General features: G+C 42.0%; 1 protein-coding gene across 1 annotated transcript in view; it reads right to left on the reverse strand.

Annotated features, from left to right (window-relative positions):
• Window positions 1–911: 911 nt before the first annotated feature.
• The window catches only part of LOC118092110 (POU domain, class 6, transcription factor 2), a 203198-nt gene continuing 187029 nt past the window's right edge, over window positions 912–17080 (reverse strand). Inside the window, exons 5-8 of the mRNA XM_088654224.1 lie at window positions 5994–6140; window positions 2740–2764; window positions 1292–1348; window positions 912–1033 (exon numbers count right to left, since the gene is read on the reverse strand). Coding sequence (XP_088510350.1) covers window positions 912–1033; window positions 1292–1348; window positions 2740–2764; window positions 5994–6140 — 351 coding nt within the window. The remainder of the gene's footprint in view (window positions 1034–1291; window positions 1349–2739; window positions 2765–5993; window positions 6141–17080) is intronic.

Here is a 17080-nt window from a genome sequence, read left to right on the forward strand (position 1 = left end):
CGTTCACAACCTCTGGCTTATTGGGATAGCTCAGCCAATAGAGCATGAGACTCTTAATCTCAGGCTCATGGGTTTGAGCCCCATGTTGGGTATAAGATTTCTGAATGGCAGGGAATTGGACTACAGTGGAACCTCAGTTTATGAACACCTCGGTTTATGAATTTTCAGTTTATGAACGGCGCGGAACCATCTGGAACGGATTAATTCATTTTCCATTACTTTCAATGGGAAAGTTCGCTTCAGTTTATGAACGCTTCAGTTTATGAACAGACTTCCGGAACCAATTACACCCATGCTTCAGTTTATGAACGCTTCAGTTTAAGTACTCCGCGAACAGATTAATCCACTTTCCATTACTTTCAATGGGAAAGCTCGCTTCAGTTTATGAACGCTTCAGTTTATGAACAGACTTCCGGAACCAATTGTGTTCATAAACCGAGGTACCACTGTATATTACCCTTGTGGTCCCTTCCAACAGTTCTATGATTCTATGATTTACCCTGGCTAAGGACAGGCAGCAGTGTGGGGAGGAACACTGTTTTAATTGCTGTGTTGTTTTAATGGGATTGTTTCATTGCACATTTTAGTCATGAACATTTATATTTTGTTTTAATGGGATTGTTTTGTGGCATATTTCAATCATAATTTATTTTAAATTATTCTGTATTTAGACAACGTTGTGCAACTGGTTTTTTATGATTTTAGAGTCATCTGGGCATTGAGCAGTACTGTACATAAACGAACAAGAACAGCAAAACACATGTGATTTTAGCAATGTGCTACGCATTCACTTTAAGCACTGCGACTCTCTCCTTTCCACAACATTCCAGCCATGTAAATATCAAAGGTTTCCACACACAAACACATTTGCACACACATTCCTTCCATCCTCCATCAGGCAAATAGCATTATCACAGCTCAAGGATACCATCAAGCCATTCAATATGATAAAATGGGCCCAGGATGTTGGCCGTACGATAATGATGGATGATGGATGAGTGGAAGAACAACATGAGGTTCACTGCATCGTATACTATTAAAGAAAACATGTTCAAAATGTTTCACCGCTGGTACCTCACACCATCCAAACTTTCTAAAATGTGTAAGAGTATATCAGACTGCTGTTGGAAGTGTGGGGAAACGAGAGGCGATTTCATGCATATGTGGTGGGGATGCCGTATAGTTAAAGACTTCTGGAATTCTGTATACGAAGAAATGAAAAAAATCTTTCGGACAACATTTCTAAAAAGGCCAGAGGCATTTCTTCTGGGAATCTTGAGTAAAGATATACCTGTTAAATATAGAGAGATTTTCTTGTATGTGACAGTCGCAGCCCGGTTGCTAATAGCTGCAAATTGGAAAGGGGACATATCTCCAACAGTAAAAGAGTGGCAAAATAAATTGTTAGATTTTGTGGAATTGGCTCCATTAACAGATAATCTAAGGGGAAATACAAAGCAGGCGTTTGTGAAAAAGTGGGATATGTTTAAAAGATACCTGCAAGAAAATAATAATAACAAAGTAATTTCCATGGCAGCCTTGGATGACTGGCTTATAACGTAAACTCATAACCTATAAGATTTGTTGGTATGATTGGATTTTTGATGTACAAAAGAGATAATAAGAAGACGAAGAGGAAAGTATGTCATAGCTGCCAAGTCTCCCGTATTCCCCGGGAAACCCCCGTTTTTCCAGCTGTCCCCAGCTGAAAAAACAGATTCTCCCCCCAGTTTATTCTGGCGTGGTGGCCATTTTGGAACTGGGCGGAGCATGCTCAGAAGCGACTTTTGATGCTGCTCTGCCCAGTTCCAAAATGGCTGCAGCGCGACTTCTGGTGCGACGGCCATTTTGGAACTGGGCACAGCAGCATCAAAAGTCACTTCTGAGCATGCTCTGCCCAGTTCCAAAATGGCGGCAGCGCTACTTCCGGTATGCTACTTCCAGTCCGGTCCCTTATTTTTCAGAGAGGAACTTGGCAGGTATGAAGTATGTACATTAGCAACACAGATGAGTCGCGCTCTGGGAGGTGACGGGAAGTCAATATTTTTAATTTAATTCATTAGGTTTGTTTGATGATTAATGTTATTTGAGATTTTTGATTTATGTACTGTATTCGTGATTTACTACCAAAAAATTGAAAGAAGGAAAGAAGAAACAAATACGCTGAAAATGTAACAAATGTAACAAATGTTTTATGATATAGGAGTAACGAGGTGTATGTTTATAGGATTGTACAAGAAATATTATAATAAAGGTGAACTTTTGACAAAACAACAAACCATCAAGCCATTCAAACTTGAGGAGGCTGCAGAGTAGGGCCAGTGAGGGATTCCGACTGGAGAAGGGACACAGCCTGGGAAGAGTTTTGTGGGTTGGAGAGGCCCAGAGGTCTCATCAGCCCCAGAAGGCATGGACAATGGTCAGTGGAAAATGGTAGTTATAGTTCCCACTCCAGAGCTTTAAAAATGTGTTAGTGTCATGTGAAATTTATCCCGAAAACCTAACTTTTAATGAAGGCATTTGCAGGTTGGCAGTGCCTGGCTTGCTGCCGGTATCTCTTTTTAGACTGTCTGTGGTTGCAGTTGAATTAATTATAGTTGTGATTTTAGCACAATGAACAGTGGTTTCATTTTTAATTAGATTTGAATATGCAAGCCCAGTATATGAGAAGTAGGGTAGAAATAACACAAATAAAATCAGAAGTGGGCAACTTTTTTTAAAAGCCCATGAAACACCCACCACAATAGATCTCTCTTTCAGGGATCTAAAACGTAAAGACAAATGATGCAGAATGGGCACCCTCAATTTATTAAAAGAAGCCCTTCACATAGATTTCTAACTGTTGCATGGCTTCTGGATTCTTGCATGAATAGTGTTCTACTCCCTACTCTGTCGAGTGTTGTAGTTTTGGAAAAGTGAAATCCCGCTTACCCCTGAAACCTGTGGGATTACCAGATTTGTTTTATAAAATAAATATTCAGTGCGACTGTAAGTCTCTTACACGCTGTTATTCAAACACAGAAATCTGTTCACCCAACAGTTTACCACCACATTCCAATTATTTGCCTTCCTGGGAGAGCCTGAAAAAAGTGTGAGGGAAAAACCCCTTGACTGACAAACTGCCATTGTTTTATATCCGAGCCTTAAATTTACGTCCTGCTGCCTAGTGCTTCCTGTGAGAGGAGAGTTTGCACTATTTCTGAAGCACAGATATAAACAAGCAACGTTTCTAGATGGAACTGACCTGACTATGAGTTATAGGTATTATAACCAACTTTTCTTCCATTCCAATACTCTGCCCCAAACAGAAATCTTAATAGGCTTTTGAGAGCCTCCATTTAAAGCTGGCTGCATAAAATGATCCTTTGATGAAAAGGGATTGAAACAAGGGTTAAAGTAGACACTGAAAGGTTATTGTAGAGGGCACAATGGTCGTGCAATCCTCCTTTAATATGTGTGGTGTGCACCTGCGATAAGATGATTCATTAGATAAGGCCTCACTTTGACAAGCTCCATCGTTCAACCCTCGGGGTAGTGATGGAACAATTCTGTACCCACCCAGTAAATATAACAAGGTCAGCATTTTTTCCTTGTGGGACTTGTATGATGAGGAGAGTGAGCTCCAGATGTATCTTTGCTTATGCTCTATGTTAATAATAAGTTTTCAAAAAGCAAAGCCCAAAACATGATGCTTGAGGATAATCCTTTTAATATTTAAACACACTGGACAGAATAAATAAATGCCACTTCTGTCTCAGATAAGTAAATTGGTGGTATCAAAGCACAGAGAAGCAGAATTTATTGCTTCTTCATTTTTTAATTATATGTCAGTAACTGAGGAAGCACAAAAACTATACTGATTTCAATGATTGTCAATAATGATACTCAGTGCTTTTTTTCTGGGGGGACGCAGGGGTATGCATACCCCCTAAACATTTTGTGAATCATTGAGGGGCAGTATTTCAATATGAGTAGGAAAATGAGAGTACCCCTAAACATTTTTTAAAAGAAAAAAATCACTAATGATACTATAGCTGTGATTTCAAGTTATTAAAAGTAATGCTGGGAATAAACATTTACAAGAGGTTGGAGGGGTTTTGGGGTGCCTGTGTAAAGTCCCCCCACCATGGTTAATAGAATACTGGGAAATTATGTTTAATTAGTGGGCTTCAGTGATGGTGTGACTATTATATGAAGAGAAGTAATATCAAGAAGAATTATACAAATGAGGGGGTATGTCATTTACTTGCAATCGAGGCTGCTAAAAGACTCCTTGAGGAGAATTCATTAGCTTGCTCTCCACCTAGGCCCAAGGGACACAGCTTAATTCTGGAAGAGAAGGAGATGCCGAGTTATGTGCAGTGGGTTGGAAAACTACATGTTGCTTCATGTTCCTGGGGAAGTAAAGGGTTGCCAGACCAGGGAGGCCTTTAGCAGCTCCTTTAGGTCTGGTGTAGATGCTCCATCACATGTGGGTAGGATTATGGTGAACAATTAAAATAAATGTAATAATATGGAGTTAAATACTAAAGGCTAGTCCATGGCTCTAGTGCAGTTTTCTTTGCTTCATACCTGGTCTTTATTATATGAAAGAAGCAGGACATGCGATAAAATGAACTGTGGAGTGGTCCTATTCAATGTTGTAGCCAGTAAACCATCCGTCCCTAGGATATTTTATTTCCTCTCCAGCTGATTTCCCATTTTCTCATCAACAGTCAGTATTGTGTGCCCACAGAGCATGCTCAGCCCATACTTTGATGTTTTGACCCACTCATTTGTTGTAGCCCTCCTCTGAACACCTGATATCTCCTTTCTGTTTTCAGTGGCCCATTGTTGGCTGTCATCATGTCCCACTCAAATCACCAGCTGAGCTTGCTATGAGACAGTGATTTCAATAAAGTTGTCTGATCTCATCACATGCTTAAAGGTACTTAAAGGTATGTCACCTACATGTGATAAGGGTAAAGGTATAGGTAAAGGAACCCCTGACTGTTAGGTCCAGTCGTGGATGACTCTGGGGTTGCGCGCTCATCTTGCTCTATAGGCCGAGGGAGCCGGCATTTGTCTCCAGACAGCTTCTGGCTCATGTGGGCAGCCAGTGGCGTCGCAACGGGGGGAGGGGGGGCGGTGCACTTCCAGTGGCACATCTCCAGGGGTGACAAGGCAGCGCCCCACCAGGGCGGCGTGAGCAGCCATCGCGCAGCCACAGCCACATGTAGAGGATCCTCTGTTCGCGGCTGCCCCTCCCAGCCTCCCTCCCTCCCTGGCTCACCGTAAGCGGCTCCTGCTTTGCCGCTTTACAGCAAGCCAGAGAGGGGCAGACGGGAGCCACGGCTCCCCCTCCCTCCCCCCTCCCCCCTGCTGTAAAATGGCAAAGTAGTTGCCGCTTACAGTGAGCCGGGACCCCCCCTCCCATCCTCCCTCCCCCCGGCTCGCTGTAAGTGGCACCCGCTTTGCCGCTTTACAGCGAGCCAGGGAGGGAGGGAGGGGGACGGACGGGAGCTGTGGCTCCCAAGAGGACGCAGCTTTGCCAGCCCCACAGCAAAGTGGCGTGGGGGAGTGACCAAAAAATTCTGCACCGGGTACCACCTGCACTTGCTACGCCTCTGTGGCTAGCATGACTAAGCCGCTTCTGGCGAACGCCGTTTACCTCTCCACTGTGCTTTCGAACTGCTAGGTTGGCAGCAGCAGGGACCGTGATAAGGGCAGGTAGCAGCTATTGTGCCCTTGTGTGGCCTGCAGCACACACACAGAGAGAATATATTGTGCGATGAGAGGCCTAAACATATACATTTGTAGGTACTGTATGAAGCATAGTCCTTGTATGAAGAGCTGCCACTTTAAAGAGGACTGGACCGAATAATGATTTATTTAAGTCTACTCACCCACTATTATACGTGCAGCTAGAAATTGCGGTCATGCATAAGGAATTCATTTCTACCCGAAATCAATATGCCATATGAATTCACTATTTCCTCCTGTCTTCCACTCACCTGTCCTTGTGCATTAGTGACTAGTTGACCTGTGACCCCCTGTAGACCGGAGAGTGCATTGCCAAAGGCCTGCGAGCTGGCTATGGAGCCCATGGCGGCTGCCGCTGCTGCTGCCGCTGCTTGGCTTGCTAGAGGATTATTAACCAGCTGGAAAAAAAGGAAGAAAAGAGCAATGCGTAAGGCCACTCATAGCTACATACCTATATACTGCTAATAGATCTTAGGATATCAGCATGATGGGAAAGTACCGTTGATCTGAAAAATCTCACAGTGTTTGGAGAGCCTGTTAGATTATGCATTATCAGCCAGTTTGATCCCAAACTCTTTACAAGTCCTGCTAGGATCAGCTGAAATGATTCCACATGAAGTGAATCATGGTCAAGTGGAACACACACAAAGAATCTTTTCCAACTGCAGGGACTTCTTCACATGGGGGTTGTTGTTGTTTAAATTTATATAGCTGCCCTTCATCCGAGGATCACAGGATGGCTTACAGTATAAAAACACAAAAATACATAACATAATAACAAACAAAACAATACCCCCCAGCATGGTTTAAAAGGCCATAGGTTGTTTAACTGGCCAAATGCTGGGACAAGAGGAATATTTTTGCCTGGCACCTAAAGAGATGTAATGAAGGTGCCAGGTGAGTCACTGCGGAAAAGGCCCATTCTCACATTGCCACCCTCTGAGTGGCACCCATGGAGGAGGCACATGAAGAAGAACCTCAGATGATGATTGCAGAGTCTGGAGAGGTGCTCCTTGAGTTATTGTGGTCATGAGCTGTTTAAGGCTTTATAGATCAAAGCCAGCACTTTGAATTGGGCCTGGAAGCTAATTGGCTGCCAGCGCAGTCAGACTAGGATCGGTGTAATATGCTCAAACCATCTTGCCCAGAATTCTGCACCAGCTGAAGTTTCCAAGCCATCTTCACATATTGTATTGGAGTAATCCAGTTTAGACGTTAGCAGAGTATAGACAACAGAAGTTAGGCTATCTCTCCCCAGATAGGGGTACAGCTGGGCCACCAGCCACTGAGGCCACCTGAGCCTCAAGCAATGGATCCAATGAGTGGGTTAAACCAAAGAGCCTAGGGCTTGCCGATCAGAAGGTCGGCGGTTTGAATCCCCGTGATGGGGTGAACTCCCGTTGCTCAGTCCCTGCTCCTGCCCACCTAGCAGTTTGCCCCTCCCAGCCTCCCTCCCTCCCCGGCTTGCCTTGGAGCGAGTGGGTGCCCGCTCCTTCCGAGGGAGCGTAGCCCAGGGGTCTCCAATGTCTCGAGTGACAATCACGCCGTGGGCTGGAGGTTGGGGAAGCGCGTGCCCATACACATGCACATACACTATTTCCGGTGCACTTATGGGTCGGAGGAGCACTGGAAATAGCTTGTGCACACAGGCCTCCTCCGACCCGGATGTGCACCGGAAATAGCATTTGCTCACGACACCATGTTCGGTGCACATCTGGGTCAGAGGAGGGCCGTGCGCATCTGCACAAGTTCTTTCTGGTGCTCCTCCAACCCGGAAGTGGGTCCCCGCGCTGGTAAGAGCGGGCGGCGGCGGGGGTTGCCATGAGTCCCTCAGGCCTTATCTGACCCCTGGACTGTAGATTGGTGACCCCTGGCGTAGCCCCATCAAGAGCAGGCAACCTCCCGTCCATTTGTATAACCACCCACTAACAGAGCCTCAGTTTTATCTGGATTGAGCTTCAGTTTGTTGGCTCTCATCTAGTCCATTACTAAGGCAAGACAACGGTCCAGCACTTCCATTGCCTCACCTGCAGATATGAAGAAGTAGGGCTGTGTGTTTTCAGCATATTGCTGACAATGTACCCCAAAACTCTGGATGACCCCACTTAGTGGTTTCGTGTAGATGTTAAATAGCATGGGGATGCAAGTAAGCACGGGAACCACCACAAAGCAGTGCCACCCACCCCCAACTCAGATAGCCGCTTAACTCTCACTACATTTTAGTAAGTTAGTATTATTATTTTATTAATTGCCTTGTAAACCACCACCTCAAGGTGATTTACACAGAAAATAGTTAAACACAGTTTAAAATACAAAACAAATAAGACAAAAACCCTGAACAATATTCTGTTTTCTTAAAAGTACTGTGCACAGCTGTTTGACACGGGAAATTTGCGGCTTCCTAGGATTATAATAATCAATTCACATGTTATTTAATACTCTTTCCTACTAAAGATAGGAAACCTGTTTTTGCATTTAAATTTAGTAGCTTAACATCATAGAAATATGTAGACCGTAATATCAAAAGGTTTGGTTTTCCCAGTGACTTTAAAAATAGCTGGTTTTCACAGATATCTGCTCATTATATACATTTGTTGTGGCTGAGATATTTGCTGTCTAAATCTACTTAAAATCAAATCTATTGCTCTCAGGAATAAGTTCTGATAGGGATATTGCTGATGCAACCTGACTTGATTCAATATGAATTGACACAACCTGAGGTGATGAGAACAGCATATCCTTCAACATACATCCTGGTTCCACTCATTATGTGGCAAAGATTATGGGTGGTCTCCAGCCATTTTTAGTGTGATCAAATTAGAAACCTAACCAAAACCCAAAGCAGCCGAAACAAGTGATTTCCAGCTGTAAATGTATTTAAGCAGCATTATTTTTTAAAGTGTTCTTTTGCGAGGATGTTGTTGCAAATCCACATATGCTGATAACGTATGATTAGGATAAAGATGTGATAGAAGAAAGTTAAGGAATGCTTTGGGGACCCGGTCTAGACTCACATTATAAGGGGAAAGGGGCACATATTTGCTGGTCAAATGTGTAAGTTGATAAATTACTAGGAAAAGAATAATATATTTCCGCTCAGTCTGCTAGCATGGTCAATGCACAGAAGAGAGTCGTAGCTAATTTTCTGTTGAGAGCAATGTATATACAGTATATGCAAAAATCTTGATCAAAGAAAGACAACCATATTTTCTTATCTGTTTGAGATTCCCTAACTGTGTATCTTTGGCTCAGACCATCAGCTTCTTATAGCAAAATTCAAGCTTAAACTGAAGAGAGTAGGAAAAACCACTGGGCCAGTAAGATGCAATCTAAATCAAATCCCTTATGAATACACAGTGGAAGTGAGAAACAGGTTTAGGGATTTAGATTTGGTGGACAGAGTGCCTGAAGAACTATGGATGGGGGCTTGTAACATTATACAAGAGGCAGCAACGAAAACCATCCCAATAAAAAGGAAATGCAAGAAAGCAAAGTGGCTGTCCAACGAGGCCTTACAAATAGCGGGGGAGAGAAGGCAAGCAAAATGTGAGGGAGATACTGAAAGATACAGGAAACTGAATGCAGATTTCCGAAAAATAGCAAGGAGAGACAAGAGGGCCTTCTTAAATGAGCAATGCATAGAAATAAGAGGAAAAGAACAGAATGGGGGAAAACCAGAGATCTGTTCAAAAAAATTGGAGATATGAAAGGAACATTTCGTACAAAGATTACCATGATAAAGGACAAAAGTGGAAAGGACCTAACAGAAGCAGAAGACATCAGGAAGCGGTGGCAAGAATACAAAGAGGAATTATACCAGAAAGATATGGAGGTCTCGTTCACCCCAGGTAGTGTGGTTGCTGACCTTGAGCCAGACATCCTGGAGAGTGAAGTCAAATGGGCCTTAGAAAGCACTGCAAATAACAAGGCCAGTGGAAATGAAGATATTCCAACTGAACTATTTAAAATTTTAAATGATGATGCTGTTAAGGTGCTACACTCTAACTAACATCCATGGTGCTGGGTCAGAATTATGTCTGGGGCCGACACACAAAATAAGCACAATACCTGTGATGTAGCGCTGGCACACTTGTGTGTGTGCAACTTCCTGGTGGTGCTTCGATGATGCACTAACTCAGGCGAAACAAAATGTACAAAAATTCCAATTCTGATTTTATTTGAATATTGTGCAAACATTCACTCACCACTGTGCCTGCAGCTGTTGCTTTGGCACCCTCAGCTGTTCCCAGGGGTGCCAACGTGAATAAAATAATTGATCACATGATGCAGTGCACACACATAATTTGAATGGGAATGCCCATCAACTTTGTGGGGGCCCGGCCCCCTCAAATATTTTATTGTGGGGGCCTAAACCCCCATGGCCCTAGGAGATGGCTCTTATGGCTGTTCCTGTTTCCTCCCTGGATCTGCCATATGAGTATGATCCCTGGATCTGCCATACAAAGATCCCACAAGATCGATACAATCAAGGATTATACCAATGAGGATGTCATTGTAGGAAAATGAAGGCAACTGAAAAGGAAGATAAGTGAGGTCAATGTGAATGAATAAATGAATATTTATGAACTGAAAAACTGCCAAAAAGGTGAGCTGTTTAGAATTCTGTGAAAAACTGAGTAGTTTTGACTCAGCTTCAGGTAAAATGGGAACGAAGTTAGAATCCAAATATACAAATACAGTGGTACCTCTACTTACGAATTTAATGCGTTCTGAACGCACATTCGTAAGTCGAAAAAATTGTAAGTCAAATCCCATAGGAATGCATTGGGAGAAAAAATTCGTAAGTAGAAGCAACCCTATCTAAAAATTCATAAGTAGAAAAAATCCTATCTAAACCACATCCAAGATGGCGGACGGAGCTCCATTCGTAAGTAGAAACATTCGTAAGTAGAGTTATTCATAAGTAGAGGTACCACTGTATGTATACAATTCTTTGTCAACAAACCCCCCCCCCCTATTTGTTTTTTGTGCTAATTAGAACGATATTGTCACAGGCTGCAATTTTTGTTCAGCTGTAGAGGCTGAATGTCAACAGGGGCCGCAGGCCTCCCGCATATGAATGATTCTGCTATAACTGGAGCTGTATATGAAGGGAATGCCCAAGGATTGATGTGGAAATTGTTTCCACAGAGAACCCTCCCTCCTCTGCAGATGTACGTTCATGAGATTCAGTACCAGCAAGACACCTACTGCCAAAATGAGCTATAAGTCCCGCTACGGATGCTGCTCTGTCAGGGGTCTATTAGAGATGCTACATAGGGCTTACAGTTACTGGGTAGGGTTGGGACCAGTTCAATTTCAGGCCTTAACAACAAGGTAATTTCAGGTGGAGTTTTGTTAAAGCTATTTTAAGAAGCTCAGGAAACGGCACACCAGGTGTTCTGAATTCTTAGTGTTCTTGAATCCTTAATGTATCTTGTGCCACTTCTATCTGTCACCCATTCATGCTCCGAAGCTGCATTTATTTAATTTCTTTTACTGTATTTTACTCTTGTCAGCTTTGTTCAGTCAAAGCCACAATTTGGAAATCTTTTGATGAGGATGGTTGCAGCATGAGCAGAGCACCCCTGAGAGCATGAGTGTCAGATCAGGGTCAGTGTGGGGAAAGTAGTGGTTCCTTGCTCCCTGGGCCATCATTACCGTTAATCCGAGGAGGGAAATGAAGGTTTGTCAATCCAGCCAGAAAGCTATAATGAGTAACTTGGCAGCTGCATCTTTTCAAACTGGAGGACAGGTGAACCACAGGACACAATAGTATGCCACTTTCCCATGATTTCTGGATCACCTCAACGTTACTGGCTCAGCAACCTGTGAGGACATGACTGGCGGCTGATGGGAGTTAAGAGCCCGGCAATATCTAGAGAGCAACAGACTCTTCCTTGACCAGGTACAGCTGCAAAATATAACATTTTATGCCTGTTTTAAGTGCATTATACAAATGGGACACTAGATGGTGATGGTGAGCTAATGGCAAATTCGATATATTTTTTTAAAAATCATTTTCACAGCCTTTTTTAAAATACATGCTAGATTCCATCCTAGGTTGAGTAACTGTATTGAACTCAGCTTCTTCAGATAGGTGGAAATGGACTGATATGTTAGGCAAGTGGCACGTAAATTGGGCACAAGATCTGCAGCAGGTAATTAGTCTGGTGGCACAAAGGGAGCATCTTGTGACTTCCTTCAATGACCAGTTAGGCAGAATGAAGGCTGTAGGTTTGGGAATCTTCATTTAGCTTCTTAGGTCAGGGGTCCCATGTTGGTGTGTGAGAGAAAATCTGAGCTGTAATTCCTGTAGTTCTCTCTAAGCTGTGATCCTGGTGAGGAAGCAGGGAACCAGGTGTTTGGAGACCCTGATATCATAGCAATATAAATACTCTTGGGATAACGAAAGGAAGAATGATGATCCAATATGGGTACTGTACCACAGGTGGACTTGAGCAAAAGCAGCCAAAATTAAAAATGGCAAACTATCTTTCCCACAGCAAATCTGAAAATCTGTAACAAGCTGAAAATCTGTAGGTTTTTCATTAAATCTCACATTATTGCCTTACCGTTCACAAAATCTTGCGCTTCCACAAGGCACTGTTGATAGACAGCTGAATTTCTTCATGTATCTACTCTTTCCTACTTTTATACCTTGACCAGAATCACACAAAATATTTATGGACCCTTTAGGCAATCTTTTGCACTTTATAAAACAAGGATATTTTTGTGGTAAAAAATAATAAAAGCTCTAAGTTTCTCTCAGGTGTGATTTTGATGACTTTCAAGTGGATGAAAACATGCAGTGATCACAATAAAATGTGGGGGTTTTTTATTTAAAGGTTGGGTATATACAGATTAAGGGCCCTTTGGCTTCATATGTACTATAGATATTAACATGGTAGAGCCATTTATAATCCCAGTACCTGTAAGAGAGACTGATGTTTTATGAGTTTGTACCTGGTATTTATCTACACTCTCAGTATGTTTTGTTTTCCTTTTAGCGTACCTCAGAAATAACTCCATTGAAGGTAGAGAAGTTCCAGGGTCACAATGGGAAGGGACATTGGGAATGCATGCACACGAAAGTTCATACCTATGGCAAACTTAGTTGGTCTCTAAGGTGCTACTGGAAGGAATTTTTTAAATTTTTTTGTTTCGACTACGTCAGACCAACATGGCTACCTACCTGTAATGGGAAGGGAATAACCCAATAAATTGCAAGGGCCTTACTCCCCTTAGAAATACCTTAATAAGTAGCAGTGTAATCGTATGGACTTCAGTGGACCTAAATCACTTGGATATGAGCATGAAGCGAGAATTGTTTTTATTGTGTGAGGCACAGTGAGGGGAATCATTGCTACCTCAAGCACAATGATGTTTCTCTCAGGCTCACGGTCTATATCAACATGGCACTTGACCATACCCTTTTGCATTCCCTTTAGATCCTTTCTCACTTTGATTTGTGGTCACATATTCAGACTTGAGGTGTTTTAAAGTCTTGTGTATAAGTAAGCGGTGGTGTTTCAAGAAAGAAACCACACAGCAAACGGTGTGCATGTAAACATTGTTATGTCTACATGGATTTCAGTCTCAACCATGACATAGTAACTTGTACAACCTCAATTATGCTTGTGAGAGCTCAATAAAGGCAGGCTTTGGCAGCAAAAGACATTGCTTGCTTGTACAACAATTCAAATCCTTTCCTTGTAATACAGAAGAACAAGAGCCAAATTTTTATCCTCAGAACTGAAGAGAGAACATGACCTCATGTAGTTAGCAAGGGGGGGGGGACTTGAGGTAACTCTGAAAACAAAGAATAGTTATTGCGAGGAACAGTCGCTGCCTCAGTAAAACTTCCTTTTATCGCCCACATTTTTGTCTCCTAATTGTAGTTTCCAGTACCAGTGAATGCCACAGACACCGAATGTTCATAGTCAGCCATATTTAATTTCAGTAACATCACTTTATGCTAGGCCCCTATCTTTGGGAATAGTGGTCCCTGCCTTGCAAAACAAAGAAGGGTGTTAATATGGCTTTGTACTGACATGAACTTGTAAAAGTAGACATAGGTGGAACTTTCTAGTGGAAATTGAAACAAGAGATGTGATCCTTTGGGTAATTTGGAATGCTTCTCAACAAGGAAGTATTTTTATGCTGAGTAATACTTTAACCTCAGAAGATAAGGTGGGGTAAAACTAAACGAATAAAAATGAATTTACCAGTAAATTCATAAAGTACAGTATTTCAAAGTAATGGGTGTGATGCAAAGCTTTTAAAGTCCAATTACTTTCTATGCAGAGTTAAATATATGTGTTTAGCACTCTCTCATTGAAATCAATAAAACTTCCAAGTAAAAGTCTGATTGGATCGTGGCTGGAATATGCCCAGTGATGATTGTATAGTATCACCCTGTAGTTTGAAAGAGTCGTATTAAGCATTTCTCCTTTCTTGCATACATTATATTTAAGGAAATATTTTATTCATTTCACTCCATAAAAAGCTGCAAAGTTTATAACTACTTTGAGATTACTTGGTATGATGTCACTTTATGACAATTTTAAATATGTGGGAAGAGTCTTTCTTTTATTGGTTCCAAAGAAAAAAAGCTAAAATTATGCTAAGCAAATACCATATGCTGATGAAATCAAATTATCTTTCAATCAAAAATGGTTCTACATTCATCTACATTTCTCTTCAATGTGATCTTTCAAGAATTTTGCAAATTTGCAAAATAGCAACAAATCAAAGTACCTTGCAAATAGCTTTATTGTAGAGAGAAATTTCCTCATATCTAGAATCAGATTCTTGTTCTGCCCAGTAATCAAGCTGAAAGAACCAGCTGAATAACACTGATGCAATTCTTTGGTTTTTCTGCTTTTCATAGAGGATTAAGGTCTGGAAACCTAATTTGCTCTGCTAAACATGCAATCAATAAAAGGTGTTCCCTATCTTGCAGGATTTCCATTTTGCCAAAAAGCGGAACTTTAAAAGGACCCATTCATTTAATACTTATAAGTTATCAGCGCCAATAAGAAATAAAACTACATTCAATTAATCAAATAAATAGTTTGGTTTCATCATTACTTTCTGAAACACTGAAACAATGCGCATTATAAAAGGAACTGTTTTTATTGTGAACTAGTGAGAAACCATTCATCAATGTGAAAGGTAAAGAAATTGCATTCTACTTTTGTAACATTTTAATACGAGAACTTATAATTAAGAAATATAGCCTCAGCTAATGTTTCATATAGAAGGTTTGGTCCTCCTTTAGAAAATCACGTCCGGATTTGCAAGAGATTTCTTATGTGACCTTGGATAAATTTCTTAATCACCCAAGTTTTGCACTTGAATAGCAAAACTTTTTGTTCCTATTTCTCTTGTTTTGATTCCTAGAAATGGCAGTGATAACTACCAGTAATTACAGTACTCCATTTAACAACCATCAACTGCAGTAGGTGAACATTACACTACACTGAAACAACAAGCCATCAATAGGACTGTTTTGATATGATTGTACAAAGTTGTGGTGTCTCTATTATCAATTTCTATGCCATCCTATGGGAGGTGATCTGCTGTTGCTGCCAGTTGTAAAGGGCTCTAGGACCACTTGTATGTGACTCAGTGGCAGGCACCATTATGCATAGTAATATAAATATTATTTTAAAAAGGAGCTATTAAATGATTAACAGAAGAGGGCACTATTTTCAAAAGCTTAAAAAGAGAAAGAAAACCACACATTCAGTTTGTGAGTACAAGTCTCATTTTATTGGTCTTAGCACAGACCTGCACAACTTCTGATGCACTGATGGTCCACCAATCCTGTATCGTAGTGGATCCTTCTAGATCACTGGTCTTCAGCTTTGGTTCTCCAGATGTTGATGGACTACAACTCCCATTGTCCCTACATTGGCTGGGGATGATGGGAGTTGTGATCCAAGAACATTTGGGGACCCAAAATTGAAGAAAACTGTTCTAGATGCTTGAAAATCCCCTTGTTTTCAGTATCCTAAGACGGAGTTGAAGGCAGCAGTTTTTGCCTCCAAAATGTAGGAAGGTAGTGTTACAAGCCCTACTCAATAAGCCAAGGCACTTCTACCATTCATTCCCTGCTCCAAACATTCCAATCTCCACTTAATCCCGCTATCAATGGATGACTATCTATAAGCCATGATAGCTAAATTGAATCACCATGTTCATAGGAAGCATAAAACTGAATTGCAGGTGCGGGGGACTAACTGCAAGTCAGTCATGTTGCCCTCATGGTAATCCAAAGTGATGGACTACTAGGTGGAAGCAAGTGCTACTACCCAAGGTTACAAACCAAGGGTGTGACGGGATGGTGGGATGGGGGTGGAGGGTGTTGTTCAATTAATTTACCCCCTAGATTAGTTTCCCACCCATATCTCTCCAAATCAATTTGCCAATGAATAATTCTTCCCATTCATTTTTCATGCATATCCTAAAAATCACTTCCCATTCATTTTCTCCAAAATGTGTGTTTCTCCCTCAGATGCCTGCAATTAGTTTACCCTTCTCCTCAATTAATTCCATTTTGGCTGTGAGTCCTGGAAGACCTGCTTCCTGCCTTGCAGTCCTTTTTCTATCTGACCTGGGAGGGCAGGGCCCTGATTGACTTCAGCTACAAAAACTGAGGCTACTGAACAAAATCTTGGCTGGAAGTTGGGGTTTTTGGGGTGTGAGTGTGTGTGTTGCTGCTGTTATTGATATTAATATTTGTATTTTATTTTAATTTTTTAATGGGGGGGTGGGAACCAATGGATGAAGCTTGCAGACAAGGTAGACCCTTCTGAAAGGGTAGCCACAAAGATCTTTCAGCAAAGGCAACCATTACAGTTTTGGAGTTTTCGTGGGAGAGTTGATGTCCCAAGGAATGGGAGGTTGGCAGGTCCTGGTTCCCAAGGCAGGCAGGGTGGCAAGACAAAGAAAGACTAGGCAAAGGCAGCACCTTGTAGGGCGATCTCAATGGGTTCAGGACAAACAGATAACACTCCTGCTACTAAGCGCAAATATTAATCTCAGCAAGGTGCTGGAACATCTGGCTGAGTTTTACAGCAAGGCTCGGTAGCAACTGACTGAAGGGCCACCCCCTAAGTGTTGCCTTCTGGCCAGTCAAGGGGTGAGTGCTATCTTCTACAACCTCTGGCTTTTTCAGAGTAACTGAGTTTCCAACTGTGGGGATCTCTCCTCAGAGCTTTATTGACCCCCCCCCCAATGAGCTTGTAGACCAGCTATCAGATTCTGGAAGCAGGGATGAAGAGGTGGAGTCTGGTTCCTGTGGATCCACACAAGGCAGACCAAGGAGTAG

This window comes from Zootoca vivipara, chromosome 11 (assembly GCF_965207765.1).
Source record: "Zootoca vivipara chromosome 11, rZooViv2.hap1.1, whole genome shotgun sequence".
In the NCBI taxonomy this organism is placed as follows: domain Eukaryota; kingdom Metazoa; phylum Chordata; class Lepidosauria; order Squamata; family Lacertidae; genus Zootoca; species Zootoca vivipara.